The sequence below is a fragment of the Mesoplodon mirus genome (genome assembly GCF_964341445.2).
Source record: "Mesoplodon mirus genome assembly, chromosome: 5".
In the NCBI taxonomy this organism is placed as follows: Eukaryota; Metazoa; Chordata; class Mammalia; order Artiodactyla; family Ziphiidae; genus Mesoplodon; species Mesoplodon mirus.
This window is the reverse complement of record NC_138980.1, coordinates 111,655,219-111,671,631: the sequence shown is the minus strand read 5'-3', so window position 1 is coordinate 111,671,631 and position 16,413 is coordinate 111,655,219. Positions and strand designations below refer to the sequence as shown.

At 39.9% G+C, this 16,413-nt stretch overlaps 1 protein-coding gene across 1 annotated transcript in view; it reads left to right on the top strand.

The window, feature by feature from the left end:
* ADGRV1 (adhesion G protein-coupled receptor V1) overlaps positions 1-16,413 on the top strand; it is a gene marked incomplete at its 5' end in the record, with an annotated part of 528,497 nt that overhangs the window by 128,078 nt on the left and 384,006 nt on the right. Inside the window, 3 exons of the mRNA XM_082623775.1 lie at positions 1,994-2,216; positions 2,549-2,753; positions 14,085-14,231. Coding sequence (XP_082479901.1) covers positions 1,994-2,216; positions 2,549-2,753; positions 14,085-14,231 — 575 coding nt within the window. The remainder of the gene's footprint in view (positions 1-1,993; positions 2,217-2,548; positions 2,754-14,084; positions 14,232-16,413) is intronic.

Here is a 16,413-nt window from a genome sequence, read left to right as displayed (position 1 = left end):
TTTTATATTCCCAGATCTCTAAATGTTAGGAATGCTTGCTCTTGCATTTAGTCATGGAACTTTTCTTTGTCTACACTCACTTTTTAAATAATATTATCCAGTTTCCTTCCTTTGGGATATTTTTTCTTTTCTTTTCTTTTCTTTTAAATAGTTTTGCTGTATGGAAGAGAATTCTGTAATCAGTACTAGTTAAAAATCCTGTTCCCCAGAGTAAATAGAGATTTAGGGAGTTTCCCCCGCCCTTTATAAATTCTCTGTCTAATATTATCTTGAACAAATATGAATGTCTGTTTTCTGAGAAAGTACTCTCTGCATACATATATGTAGATTTGAGCCCCTACATGACCTGCTCTGAATGTCTGATTATCTATTTGCTGCCTTGTCATTCTAATCAGATTGCGAGGAATTGAATAGGGTATATCTCTAAGGGTTAAGATAAATAATCAGTGATGTTCAGAACACTTTAGTTTATGATTTTGGTTAGACTATAGAATCACTTAAACTTGAGAGATGTGATTCATCTGGGGAATTTGCTCTTTATTGAATGTATATAACTTTATAAAACTTTATGAAACATGATCAGTTTTAAAATGAAAGTTTATTAATAACAATCTTTTTTGATCTTTATTATGTAATATTTACTAAACTGAAAGAGTACTTAAATTACTTACCATAAATAAACATTATCAATAGTTTTTGATATTTAAGAGTAAGGATATGGGATTTTCCATTTCAACCTATTGGCTAAAATTTTAAAAGAGACTCATGGTTTCTGGTTCTACATGTTATTTTAATGCCCAGTAAAACTTATTTGATACCTTCAGATTCCAATGTGTTTTTCCAAGTACTGGAATTTGTACGTTTCTCCATGATTTCCTACTTTTCTTCCCAGTTTTAAGTCTGAAGATTGCTTAATGGTAATACACAGAGTAGTAAGCCCCCTTCCCCTCCTAATTTCTGCAGATATAAATATATGCCATTGCTTTGAACTATTAAGAGCATGCTTTCCTACTAACATTTCAGAAAGCATTGGCAGAATATACTCTAAGATCATAAATTTGTTAATATCCTTTGGACACCTTTAAGAATTTATCAGGTGGAAATAAATAAAATGATGAATGCTGTCTCTAATTAATATTCACAAGTTAAATAGAATACAACAATAAACATCCAATGTAGGAGAATAATTATATTTTAAAGATAAACTCTGTAGATTAGTATCTGTGTATTAAAATTATAAATCTGAATGCTGTATAGAAAAATTTAAAGCTATATATATGTATAAAATGTATACTATAAATATAGCATAAGCTTTTTAATTAAGATGTTTTGTATTTAGACTGTGTCGATTATGAATTCATATGAATGGTGACTGGAAAGGAAAATATAAAAATGAAACATTTAGTGATGGGATTATGAGTCTTTTTTACTTTAAAAATATCCTACCATGCTATCCAATAAATAAATATTAAGATGAACACAAAAGAGTTCAAAGTTCATTTGGGTTTTAACATCCAGTGATTTTTTTTTTTTTTTTTAAGTGGATTGTGGGTACACTGTCAGGCTGACTTGCACCTTCCACAGTATTTAAAAATTATTATTTATATCTAGTTATTTCAGAAATTGAATCATAGTTAGTTACTGCAGCAATCAAAATGGAACTTTGAGGGCTTCCCTGGTGGCGCAGTGGTTGAGAGTCCGCCTGCCGATGCAGGGGACATGGGTTCGTGCCCCGGTCTGGGAAGATCCCACATGCCGCGGAGTGGTTGGGCCCGTGAGCCATGGCCGTTGAGCCTGCGCGTCCGGAGCCTGGGCTCCGCAGTGGGAGAGGCCACAACAAGTGAGAGGCCCACATACCGCAAAATAAATAAATAAATAAATAAATAAATAAAAATAAAAAATGGAACTTTGAGAGGTGGGAGGGTTTTGCTGTGGGAGCTGGTGAGGTGACATTCACTTTTCATTCTCGATGCCTTTTCTTTCCTTCCTCTAGTCCACATACTTCTTGTTGGCCAAGCTGTGTCTGCTCTTTACTGCTGGAATTCAGAGCTGAATCAATTCTCTTTTATTCTGGAAGCACCATCTGCTCATGATGCAGCCTCTGTTACAGTAAAGTCCCTTAATTCAAGCAAGCATTTAATTGCTCTTGCGGGAGCCATCCACTCACACACATATGAACTGGCCTATGTCTCGAGCCAGTCTGACTTCATTCCTAGGTAGGTTCAACATTTTATGCTGAATGTCTTTGTCTCACCATAATTTTATATGGTACCTAACTTCTGAGTCTTTATCTAGTGATGGAAGAATATACAAAATATAAGAACTATTAATAAGCCAGAAGTTTGGTTATTATCCATATTTCTAATATCTATTCTACCAAGTTAATTAGTGGTATATGAACATTTTGGATTAAAATTTTACTTACGAAATGTGATTTCTGCAAACTTTTAATAGTAATCAGTATTATGAGAATTTTATGATTAATCTACCATTTATATATCTTTAATTTGTTGTAGTTGACTTATTTTATATATACTTCTTATGCTAGTTCAGGTGAATTGATATTTGAGCCTGGAGATAAAGAAGCTATAATAGCGGTAAATATCCTTGATGATACAGTTCCAGAGGAAGATGAATACTTCAGAGTTCAGCTTAAAAATCCCAAAGGAGGAGCAGAGATTGGTATTAATGGTTATGTAAAAATAACTATTCTGTCTAATGATGATGCCTATGGAGTTGTTGGATTTGCTCAGGTAAAGATTCCACACTTTGACGTCAAATGATTTATTCATTGTATTTATTTATTAGCTACTATCAGCACTCAGTGAGTCATACTTTGAGTGTCTTAAGCCTTTCTTCTTTTCCTTTCCCTGCTTCATCCCCAACTCTGCATTATAGGGTGAATTCTACTGATGATTGAAATTTACAGACTTGCACAATGGACCCTTGAGTCAACTTGTCTTAAACTTGTTTTTGGTACTGATTCCTTTCCTAAGATTGAATTTGAAATGTTACCAGTTGGCCTTGGTCCAGGAGTTTGGCTCTGCTCTTACCCTTGTTTCCAGAGGGTAGTGGTAAAGCAGATTCCAAATACACACTATACACTGTGTCTTGTCACGCACATCACCTACAAATATATTACTGTCCTTTTATGCCTTTGTTACTTCTGTGTATTAAGAGAAAGAGAGAGAAAGATGTTTGTAACTGTATGTGCATCGTACACACGGAGATGCTTTCTCCTGAGGAAAGAGAGCTATCCAGTTATTCCAGTTTGACTTCCATACCCAGACTTCATATTCCTTTACCAATGAGCAAAAGGGCAACCTTCATATTGCATCATTTAGTCCTATTTGCAAAATGTTTCACGATTTCTTAGAGTTACAGCTGCAGGTATCTTGTGTTTTTCTCTGAAATATTCTGCAGATAAGGAAAACTGAAGTGAAACTGACTTAAAACACCTAGGGCGTGTCCACAGAGAAGGTGGGTTTGGGGTTGACTGGATACTCTGCTGTGTCACTATGGCTCAGATTCTTTTCATCTATTTTGCCAGCAAAAAGCTAACCTTTCGTTTTGTTGATTGAAAGCTGATGCTATCATTAGGGCTACTGCTTTCTTGTTCATGTCCATTGCACAGAGAGAGATGCCTTATGTGGCTCTCTGTGTAAGGAAGAAGTTTCCCAAAAGCCTCTTCTTATGTTTCATTGGCCGGAACTGGGTAACAAGCCCACTTACTCAGTCATTTATTCATTCATGTAGCAGGTATTTAATAAACACCTTCCAAGTACCAGATGCTGTTTAGGATACTAGAGATATGTTAGAAAATAAAACAGTAAAAATCTCCATCCTCCTGGTCCTTAAATTCTAGAGAGGACAAGGGGAGACAGACAATAAGCAAAGACAAAAGAAACATCTGTACCATAGCTGATGTTAATAAGTGCCATGGAGAAACATTAGACAGGGAAGGCGGATGGTGAGTGAGGGAGGAGGTGGAGGTTGTGTGCTGGGAAATCAAAAAAATCAGGGAGGGCTGCACTGAGCAAGTGACATAGGGCAAAGGCCTGGAGGAGATGAGGGAGGGAGTTTTGTGCATATCTCGGGGGAGAACATTCAAGGCAAGGGCACCCATCAGCAAGGGCAGAGGCCTGGACGTGAAGCCTTGCTCCTCTGGTGCAGCGAGAAGGCCACCGTGGCTGAAGCCAGTTACTAGGGGAGATGAAGGGCCAGGGCCCCATGTCGGGGTCCCCGCCAGCACCCACAGTTGTGACGACTTGCTAGGAGGACTCACAGGATGAGCATTTAGTCTTTCTCATGTCTCTGATTTATTGGAGTGAAAGGTTACAAAGCAAAATCAGCCAAGGGAAAAGGCTCATGGGTGAACTCCAGAGGAAACCAGGTGCCTTCTCTCCCAGTGGAGTCACATAGGACACACTTAAATTCCCCCAGCGTCAAGTTGAGTTGTGATAACGCTTGTGAGTGTTGCTGACGAGGGAAGCTTTATTAGACACTTAGTGCTCAAGGTTTTAACTGGGGGCTGATCACACAGGCACCCTGTACCTGGCATAGAACAAAATTCCAGAGTCCCAGCAGGAAAAGGAGTGTTCAGTATCAACCACATTGTGTGTACAAACAGTTCAGGCACAAGACGCTGGTTATCAGTTCTGTGGATGGTGAGAACCCTCCCGATATCCAGGTTCCCAGACATCAGCCAAGAAGGAACCCTGTAGGCCTTTTGAAGGATAGCAGTCAGGCCTGCTACCTTAACTCTTGCCTGCATGAGCCCCTTAGTGTTTTCATGAACTTGGCCTCTGAGGGAAACTGGGAGCTTTTGGAGGATTGGGGTAAAAGAGAAATTTGATCCAACTTGCACTTTTAAAGGACATTCTCTTCATAGAATTGAGACTAGATTGTAAGTGGACAAGGACAGATACAGACTAGGAGGCTATTGCAGTAATTCAGCAGCAAATGATAGAGCTATGGGGAGCAGGAATGTGCCTTTCACCATGTCACAACCACTGTAAGAGGAGCAGTTTGGGGGGATAAGATTGGACTTACTAATACCCTGAGTCAATTCCTTGCAAGGATCGTAGAGTCACCCTGTTACCCCTCTGTCCCATCTCTGGAGCCAAAGGCAGGTCAGCTTCCTCTGAGGCACCTCTGCCCAGTAGAAATATAATATGAGCCCCTGGGTAATTCGGAATTTTCTAGAAGCCCCATTAAAAAAGTAAAAAGAAACAGGTGAAGTCAGTTTTCATGTTATATTTCATTTAACCCAATGTATTTGAAATATTATTGTTTCAACATGTAATCAACGTAAAATTACTTATGAAATATTTCACATCCTTTTTTTCCCATATTTTGTCTTCAAATCCAGTATGCATTTTTACACTTAAAGACTAGTCACATTTCAAGTGCTCAGTAGCCACATGTGGCCAGGAGCTGCTGTGTAGGACAGAGTAGCTCTAAGATGTGAGCTGCGCGGGTAGGGTTAGAAAGAAAGAAGACAACTCCTTTCCCCACCAGGTATTCACATGACTTGTTTCCTCACTTTGTTTCCTCTCTGCTGAAATGCCATCTTACAGAAAGGCCTTTTCTTGCTGAAAATTGTGACTCCCACCATCATTCTTTATTACACCTTAATCTTCCTTATGGCACTTACAATGGCCTGATTTATCTATTGCCAGTTTCTTTTTACTAGAATTAAAGAGTATGAGAGCTGGCATACTGCTTTCCTCGCAGCTTTCCCCGAACCAGTCAAGTGCCTGGCACTCTGTAGGTGCTTCCTGTGAGCCTGTCATTATGCAGGGGAGGAAACAGAAGACTCACGGGGCCTTCTCAGGATCTCATACAACTATGGAGGGCAGAGCTGGGGCTCCTGGGGCAGAACCCAAATGCTCTGCAGCTCAGCTTCATCTTCTCACTGGAAGCTGTGCTGCAGATGGGGAGTACATTCTGTTCCTCAACTATTTAAGCATAGATCGTGCTTTATGAAGCCTGTTTCACAATTGTTCTAGAGACACGAAGTCACCGTGGTCTGATCCTTGCCAATAGATGTATCCTAGGTTTCTTCAATCCGTTCAGGAAAATTCCTCAGTACAGGCCTCTCGTGTCTGGACAGCCTGGTTCCAAGATGAGACTTAGTAGATGTTGAGAATTTCTTGAATATCTTCTGGCTGTATTAATCCTCATTTTACTAATCCTTGTTAACAGATGGCATGAAGCCTGAGAGAGACTTCTCTTTTTAAAAAGCATTTTCTTTCTTTCTTTTTTTTTTATTTTTTTTAATTTTTTTAATTTTTTTAATTTTTTGCTTTATAACAAATTTAATCAGTTATACATATACATATGTTCCCATATCCCCTCCCTTTTGCGTCTCCCTCCCACCCTCCCTATCCCACCCCTCCAGGCGGTCACAAAGCACCGAGCTGATCTCCCTGTGCTATGCGGCTGCTTCCCACTAGCTATCTACCTTACGTTTGGTAGTGTATATATGTCCATGCCGCTCTTTCACTTTGTCACAGCTTACCCTTCCCCCTCCCCATATCCTCAAGTCCATTCTCTAGTAGGTCTGTGTCTTTATTCCTGTCTTACCCCTATGTTCTTCATGACATTTTTTTTCTTAAATTCCATATATATGTGTCAGCATACAGTATTTATCTTTCTCTTTCTGACTTACTTCACTCTGTATGACAGACTCTAGGTCTATCCACCTCATTACAAATAGCTCAGTTTCATTTCTTTTTATGGCTGAGTAATATTCCATTGTATATATGTGCCACATCTTCTTTACCCATTCATCCGATGATGGACACTTAGGTTGTTTCCATCTCTGGGCTATTGTAAATAGGGCTGCTATGAACATTTTGGTACATGTCTCTTTTTGAATTATGGTTTTCTCAGGGTATATGCCCAGTAGTGGGATTGCTGGGTCATATGGTAGTTCTATTTGTAGTTTTTTAAGGAACCTCCATACCGTTCTCCATAGTGGCTGTACCAATTCACATTCCCACCAGCAGTGCAAGAGTGTTCCTTTTTTTCCACACCCCCTCCAGCATTTATTGTTTCTAGATTTTTTGATGATGGCCATTCTGACTGGTGTGAGATGATATCTCATTGTAGTTTTGATTTGATTTCTCTAATGAGCAAAGATGTTGAGCATCCTTTCATGTGTTTGTTGGCAGTCTGTATATCTTCTGTGGAGAAATGTCTATTTAGGTCTTCTGCCCATTTTTGGATTGGGTTGTTTGTTTTTTTGTTATTGAGCTGCATGAGCTGCTTATAAATTTTGGAGATTAACCCTTTGTCAGTTGCTTCATTTGCAAATATTTTCTCCCATTCTGAGGGTTGTCTTTTGGTCTTGTTTATGGTTTCCTTTGCTGTGCAAAAGCTTTTAAGTTTCATTAGGTCCCATGTGTTTATTTTTGTCTTTATTTCCATTTCTCTAGGAGGTGGGTCAAAAAGGATCTTGCTGTGATTTATGTCATAGAGTGTTCTGCCTATGTTTTCCTCTAAGAGTTTGATAGTGTCTGGCCTTACAGTAAGGTCTTTAATCCATTTTGAGCTTATTTTTGTGTATGGTGTTAGGGAGTGATCTAATCTCATACTTTTACATGTCCCTATCCAGTTTTCCCAGCACCACTTATTGAAGAGACTGTCCTTTCTCCACTGTACATTCCTGCCTCCTTTATCAAAGATAAGGTGACCCTATGTCCGTGGGTTTATCTCTGGGCTTTCTATCCTGTTCCATTGATCTATCTTTCTGTTTTTGTGCCAGTACCATACTGTCTTGATTACTGTAGCTTTGTAGTATAGTCTGAAGTCAGGGAGCCTGATTCCTCCAGCTCCATTTTTCGTTCTCAAGATTGCTTTGGCTATTCGGGGTCTTTTGTGTTTCCATACAAATTGTGAAATTTTTTGCTCTAGTTCTGTGAAAAATGCCAGTGGTAGTTTGATAGGGATTGCATTGAATCTGTAGATTGCTTTGGGTAGTAGAGTCATTTTCACAATGTTGATTCTTCCAATCCAAGAACATGGTACATCTCTCCATCTATTTGTATCATCTTTAATTTCTTTCATCAGTGTCTTATAATTTTCTGCATACAGGTCTTTTGTCTCCTTAGGTAGGTTTATTCCTAGATATTTTATTCTTTTTGTTGCAATGGTAAATGGGAGTGTTTTCTTGATTTCACTTTCAGATTTTTCATCATTAGTATATACGAATGCCAGAGATTTCTGTGCATTAATTTTGTATCCTGCCACTTTACCAAATTCATTGATTAGCTCTATTAGTTTTCTGGTAGCATCTTTAGGATTCTCTATGTATAGTATCATGTCATCTGCAAACAGTGACAGCTTTACTTCTTCTTTTCCGATTTGGATTCCTTTTATTTCCTTTTCTTCTCTGATTGCTGTGGCTAAAACTTCCAAAACTATGTTGAATAAGAGTGGTGAGAGTGGGCAACCTTGTCTTGTTCCTGATCTTAGTGGAAATGGTTTCAGTTTTTCACCATTGAGGACGATGCTGGCTGTGGGTTTGTCATATATGGCCTTTATTATGTTGAGGAAAGTTCCCTCTATGCCTACTTTCTGCAGAGTTTTTATCATAAATGGGTGTTGAATTTTGTCGAAAGCTTTCTCTGCATCTATTGAGATGATCATATGGTTTTTCTCCTTCAATTTGTTAATATGGTGTATCACGTTGATTGATTTGCATATATTGAAGAATCCTTGCATTCCTGGAATAAACCCCACTTGATCATGCTGTATGATCCTTTTAATGTGCTGTTGGATTCTGTTTGCTAGTATTTTGTTGAGGATTTTTGCATCTATGTTCATCAGTGATATTGGCCTGTAGTTTTCTTTCTTTGTGACATCCTTGTCTGGTTTGGGTATCAAGGTGATGGTGGCCTCGTAAAATGAGTTTGGGAGTGTTCCTCCCTCTGCTATATTTTGGAAGAGTTTGAGAAGGATAGGTGTTAGCTCTTCTCTAAATGCTTGATAGAATTCACCTGTGAAGCCATCTGGTCCTGGGCTTTTGTTTGTTGGAAGATTTTTTATCACAGTTTCAATTTCAGTGCTTGTGATTGGTCTGTTCATATTTTCTATTTCTTCCTGATTCAGTCTTGGCAGGTTGTGCATTTCTAAGAATTTGTCCATTTCTTCCAGGTTGTCCATTTTATTGGCATAGAGTTGCTTGTAGTAATCTCTCATGATCTTTTGTATTGCTGCAGTGTCAGTTGTTACTTCTCCTTTTTCATTTCTAATTCTATTGATTTGAGTCTTCTCCCTTTTTTTCTTGATGAGTCTGGCTAATGGTTTATCAATTTTGTTTATCTTCTCAAAGAACCAGCTTTTAGTTTTCTTGATCTTTGCTATCGTTTCCTTCATTTCTTTCTCATTTATTTCTGATCTGATTTTTATGATTTCTTTCCTTCTGCTAACTTTGGGATGTTTTTGTTCTTCTTTCTCTAATTGCTTTAGGTGCAAGGTTAGGTTGTTTATTCGAGATGTTTCCTGTTTCTTAAGGTGGGATTGTATTGCTATAAACTTCCCTCTTAGAACTGCTTTTGCTGCATCCCATAGGTTTTGGGTCGTCGTGTCTCCATTGTCATTTGTTTCTAGGTATTTTTTAATTTCCTCTTTGATTTCTTCAGTGATCACTTCGTTGTTAAGTAGTGTATTGTTTAGCCTCCATGCGTTTGTATTTTTTACAGCTCTTTTCCTGTAATTGATATCTAGTCTCATAGCATTGTGGTCGGAAAAGATACTTGATACAATTCCAATTTTCTTAAATTTACCAAGGCTTGATTTGTGACCCAAGATATGATCTATCCTGGAGAATGTTCCATGAGCACTTGAGAAAAATGTGTATTCTGTTGTTTTTGGATGGAATGTCCTATAAATATCAATTAAGTCCATCTTGTTTAATGTATCATTTAAAGCTTGTGTTTCCTTATTTATTTTCATTTTGGATGATCTGTCCATTGGTGAAAGTGGGGTGTTAAAGTCCCCTACTATGATTGTGTTACTGTCGATTTCTCCTTTTATGGCTGTTAGTATTTGCCTTATGTATTGAGGTGCTCCTATGTTTGGTGCATAAATATTTACAATTGTTATATCTTCTTCTTGGATCGATCCCTTGATCATTATGTAGTGTCCTTCTTTGTCTCTTCTAGTAGTCTTTATTTTAAAGTCTATTTTGTCTGATATGAGAATTGCTACTCCAGCTTTCTTTTGGTTTCCATTTGCATGGAATATCTTTTTCCATCCCCTTACTTTCAGTCTGTATGTGTCTCTAGGTCTGAAGTGGGTCTCTTGTAGACAGCATATATATGGGTCTTGTTTTTGTATCCATTCAGCCAATCTGTGTCTTTTGGTGGGAGCATTTAGTCCATTTACATTTAAGGTAATTATCGATATGTATGTTCCTATTCCCATTTTCTTAATTGTTTTGGGTTCGTTATTGTAGGTCTTTTCCTTCTGTTGTGTTTCTTGCCTAGAGAAGTTCCTTTAGCATTTGTTGTAAAGCTGGTTTGGTGGTGCTGAACTCTCTCAGCTTTTGCTTGTCTGTAAACGTTTTAATTTCTCCCATCAAATCTGAATGAGATCCTTGCTGGGTAGAGTAATCTTGGTTGCAGGTTTTTCTCGTTCATCACTTTAATTATGTCCTGCCACTCCCTTCTGGCTTGTAGAGTTTCTGCTGAGAGATCAGCTGTTATCCTGATGGGGATTCCCTTGTGTGTTATTTGTTGTTTTTGCCTTGCTGCTTTTAATATGATTTCTTTGTGTTTAATTTTTGACAGTTTGCTTAATATGTGTCTTGGCGTATTTCTCCTTGGATTTATTCTGTATGGGACTCTCTGTGCCTCCTGGACTTGATTAACTATTTCCTTTCCCATATTAGGGAAGTTTTCAACTATAATCTCTTCAAATATTTTCTCAGTCCCTTTCTTTTTCTCTTCTTCTTCTGGAACCCCTATAATTCGAATGTTGGTGCGTTTAATGTTGTCCCAGAGGTCTCTGAGACTGTCCTCTGTTCTTTTCATTCTTTTTTCTTTATTTTGCTCTGCAGCAGTTATTTCCACTATTTTATCTTCCACCTCACTTATCCGTTCTTCTGCCTCAGTTATTCTGCTATTGATCCCATCTAGAGTATTTTTTATTTCATTTATTGTGTTTTTAATCGATGCTTGATTCATCTTTAGTTCTTCTAGGTCCTTGTTAACTGTTTCTTGCATTTTGTCTATTCTATTTCCAAGATTTTGGATCTTGGAAATAGAATCTTGGATCATCTTTACCATCATTATTCTGAATTCTTTTTCAGGTAGACTGCCTATTACCTCTTTATTTGTTAGGTCTGGTGGGTTTTTTTCTTGCTCCTTCTCCTGCTGTGTGTTTTTCTGTCTTCTCATTTTGCTTATGTTACTGTGTTTGGGGTCTCCTTTTTGCAGGCTGCAGGTTCGTAGTTCCCGTTGTTTTTGGTGTCTGTCCCCAGTGGCTAAGGTTGGTTTAGTGGGTTGTGTAGGCTTCCTGGTGGAGGGGACTAGTGCCTGTGTTCTGGTGGGTGAGGCTGGATCTTGTCTTTCTGGTGGGCAGGTCCATGTCTGGTGGTGTGTTTTGGGGTGTCTGCGGACTTTTTATGATTTTAGGCCACCTCTCTGCTAATGGGTGGCGTTGTGTTCCTGTCTTGCTAGTTGTTTGGCATAGGGTGTCCAGCACTGTAGCTTGCTGGTCGTTGAGTGAAGCTGGGTGCTGGTGTTGAGATGGAGATCTCTGGAAGATTTTCGCCGTTTGATATTATGTGGAGCTGGGAGGTCTCTTGTGGACCAGTGTCCTGAAGTTGGCTCTCCCACCTCAGAGGCACAGCACTGACTCCTGGCTCCTCAATTTGGGATGATTTGTTGTCCATTCATGTATTCCACAGATGCAGGGTACATCAAGTTGATTGTGGAGCTTTAATCCGCTGCTTCTGAGGCTGCTGGGAGAGGTTTCCCTTTCTCTTCTTTGTTCTCACAGCTCCTGGGTCTCAGCTTTGGATTTGGCCCCGCCTCTGCGTGTAGGTCGCCGGAGGGCGTCTGTTCTTCGCTCAGACAGGACAGGGTTAAAGGAGCAGCCTCTTCGGGGACTCTGGCTCACTCAGGCCGGGCGGGAGGGATGGGCACGGGGTGCGGGGCGAGCCTGCAGCGGCAGAGGTCGGCGTGACGTTGCACCAGCCCGAGGCGCGCCGTGCGTTCTCCCAGGGAAGCCGCCCCTGGATCCCGGGACCCCGGCAGTGGCGGGCTGCACAGGCTCCCGGAAGGGCGGTGTAGACAGTGACCTGCGCTCGCACACAGGCTTCTTGGCGGCGGCAGCAGCAGCCCCAGCGTCCCACGCCCGTCACTGGGCTCCCGTCTGTGGAGCCCCTTTAAGCAGCGCTCTTAATCCCCTCTCCTCGCGCACCAGGAAACCAAGAGGGAAGAAAAAGTCTCTTGCCTCTTCGGCAGCTCCAGAGTTTTCCCGGACTCCCTGCCGGCTAGCTGTGGCTCATTAGCCCCCTTCCGGCTGAGTTCTCGCCGCCAGCCCCAGTCCTCTCCCTGCGCTCTGACCGAAACCCGAGCCTCAGCTTCCGCCCCGGCGGGCGAGCAGACAAGCCTCTCGGGCTGGTGAGTGCCGCTCGGCACCGATCCTCTGTGCGGGAATCTCTCCGCTTTGCCCTACCCAGGTATGTGGGGAGTTTCTTGCCTTTTGGGAGGTCTGGGGTCTTCTGCCAGCGTTCAGTAGGTGTTCTGTAGGAGTTGTTCCATGTGTAGCTGTATTTCTGGTGTATCCGCGGGGAGGACGGTGATCTCCGCGTCTTACTCTTCTGCCATCTTACCCGGAAGTCTCTTTCTTTCTTTTTTTAAAGGCATTGTCTTTTGTGAACAAATTATATGCATATTTTAAAATCAAAGCATTTTCTGTAGGAATGTGTGATTGCCTTGAGCAAGATTTTACTACTATGTAACATCTGTAACAATGTGTTAAAATGCTGTGTAAAATGCTATAGGATTGATTGGATATCTACTCAAGTTAGCATTCTAACTGGAAGCTTACATAAGCTTAAATGAAATTTCTTAATTTCATTTAAGAAATTAATGGGGGAGTCTTTTTTTAGATTAAGTAAAAGTAAGTAAAAAGACGAGAACAATCTTACTGGAAAGATTTTAAAAAATGTTTATACTCTGTGTTCTTGCTGTATTGCCTATGGAGAAACAAATGTTATTGTAAGAAGAGATTTTTTGGAGTATTGATTTTGAGGAAGCGTTCATTAAATGGCTGGCAAGAGAAGTCGCAGGCCTTGAGCAAAGACTTATAGTCACACAGAGGCAGAAATCAGTTTGGAACAAAGGTAAGAGGCTCAGAAGTATAGGTGAGAAGAAGAAGAGAGTAAGGGATTCTAACATGAGGGAAAAGGATCGTTCTGGCAGGAAAAACAGTTGTAAAGACCATGAGCTAAGAATGAAACATCATCCATGGAAACATCACAGCCTATAGAAACGTTTCAGAGGATATGAATTTAAGGATAAGAGACTTTTGTAAATGATCAGAAAGAGCTCACTGCTACTCATGATGTCATTACATTTGGATGGGTCCTTGGGGACCACATAGACCAAACACTTATTTTACAAACAGGAAACAAAGACCTAGAGGGATTACCAGAGCTTAACATAGGGGAGGAAGAAGATTTCTCTGTTCTCCTGACTCTCTCTATGACACTTCTGTTGTATAAGCTATTTACATGCTGTGTATACTCTTTTTAAAAATATATATGCTTTCTGAGTATAAAAATAATGTTTATTGAAGAAAATTTGAAAAATATAGAACCTGGGAAAAAATCCTATAAAAATTAACCTTTTCATCTACTTTAACTTAGTCTTTTACTTATTCAGACATGCATGTTTTAAAGTAAAATCATGGTCATCCTATATTACTGTTTTTTAAATATTGTTTTTTACATAATATGTCATGTTGCTTAGTACTGTGAAGTTTGCAAATGCATAATAGCATGACCTAAAAGTCTGCTTAGATGATTTCAAATAACCCCTTATGACTTCCTGTGTATTTTTCAGAATTCATTATATAAACAGGTGGAGGAAATGGAGCAAGATAGCCTAGTAACCTTGAACGTTGAACGCTTAAAAGGAACATATGGTCGTATAACTGTAGCGTGGGAAGCTGACAGAAGTATTAGTGATATATTTCCTACCTCAGGAGTGGTATGTAATTTACAGAATTATAGGAGAGTCACTTTTAAATTATGGTTACTATTGATGCATGGGACCAAACCCTGTCTTGTGGGTGAAGTGTTTGAGTTTGACCATGTCAGCATTGGATTCCTCCTAATCACCATAGAGAGGGATACAAGTTAAGGTTAGTTTTATTGTTGTAATTCTTCTTTTTTCCCTATAATACCAAAATTATCTGTAAAAAGATCATCCCTTTTGAGATTCAATACACTGGTTGGCCAAATTATGGATGTATTACACTGTCAGAAAGATAAAACTAATCCAGCTGGGGCTGGAAATGTGGTTTTGAGATTTGGGTAGAATAAAAGCAGTAAATAGGAAACAAGTCCAGTGAAATAACTGGAAGTATGGAAAAGTAGACCAGAGTTGCTGAGTGATGTAGGTTGAGTTTCCTATAAATAGACTCTGAGATTGAGAGTTGTGGGCCAAAAGTTCATTGGGAAGAGCACGTATAAGGAAGTGAGGAAGGCAGTCATGTGCAGAGGGAGAAGTTGATCCACAGACAGTTGTCCCTGAGGTTGAGTTTATGAGGGAGTTTTGGAGCTGAGCTTGTCCTTTGGAGTTGTTTCCAGTTGGGGTGAGGGGATATAATGTTGCATCCTGTTTTAGCTGTCCTTGACCTCTGGTCACCTTTTGGTTGAGGCATAACCTGGGGTGAAGAATATTATGGCAAATTTTATTGCAGTGAATATTTACTTTATTCAAGCTACCAAAACTGTAAGTTGTATCTCTCAGGTTCTGTGTGTTCTGAATTATAATATGCTTCCCCAATTAATATTTCTTATATAAGCATGATTAAAATTATTTCTAATTTAAATACACAATAGTATCTTAGGTATGGACTGTATTTTTTAAAAATTTATGTATTTTATTTTATTTATTTTTGGCTGTGTTGGGTCTTTGTTGCTGTGCACGGGCTTTCTCTAGTTGTGGCGAGCAGGGGCTACTCTTCGTTGCGGTGCGTGGGCTTCTCATTGTGGTGGCTCCTCTTGTTGCGGAGCATGGGCTCTAGGTGCGTGGGCTTCAGTAGTTGTGGTGCACAGGCTCAGTAGTTGTGGCTCACGGGCTCTAGAGCACAGGCTCAGTAGTTATGGCACATGGGCTTAGTTGCTCCGTGGCATGTGGGATCTTCCCAGACCAGGGCTCGAACCCGTGTCCCCTGCATTGGCAGGCAGATTCTTTTTTTTTTTTTTTGGTGGGGCGGTGGTTCACGGGCCTCTCACTGTTGTGGCCTCTTCCGTTGCGGAGCACAGGCTCCGGACGCACAGGCTCAGCGGCCATGGCTCATGGGCCCAGCCGCTCTGCGGCATGTGGGATCTTCCCGGACTGGGGCACGAACCCGTGTAACTTGCATCGTCAGGCAGACTCTCAACCACTGCACCACCAGGGAAGCCCTGGCAGGCAGATTCTTAACCACTGTGCCACCAGGGAAGCCCTGGACTGTATTTGGGAAGAGAATTATCTTATCCAAAGGTCAGTAAGTTCTGTAAAGGGCCAGATAGTAAATATTTTAGACATTGAGGGCTATATGTTCTCTTTCCCAGCTATCAGCTTTGCTCTTATAGCACAAGGGCAACAATAGACAGTATGTTATCAAATGACCTTTTCTGTTTTCCAATAAAGCTTAATTTATAAAAAATGGGTTTGACCAAAGGGCAGTAGTTTTCTGACTCCTGATTTTATTAATAAAGCTCTTGAGTTTATATCCTGAAGTGCCTTCTCTAGGTAGAGAGATGAGTGTCAGCAAAATAGGCCTGTAATGCTAGTTTGAATTGTTGTAAATAGTATGTATCCCTATTACTAGAGAATAAAGTCTGAAATGGGGAAAAAAGGGAAATGACATTCAAGAAGCAGACAGAAGCCCTATCAGAAAGGACTTCAGATGCTTTTAGCAAATTTAGTTTTGACTCTTCAGACAATGGAGACCCAGGAGGAGAGAGAGACTCTGATTTGTATCTCTGCCTATCTTTCTCTCTCTATTTCTATTTTGATTGATTCATTGTTAAATAATACATCTATTCAGAGTTTAGGTGAGGGAAGTAGCACTCCTAGCAAAAGTTTTGTAGAGAAAAATGTTTAAACTATATGCCACCTTCTTTTATGTTTTTAGATTTTTATATATGGTATCCAGGACTTAAATTTCCAGAAAGAG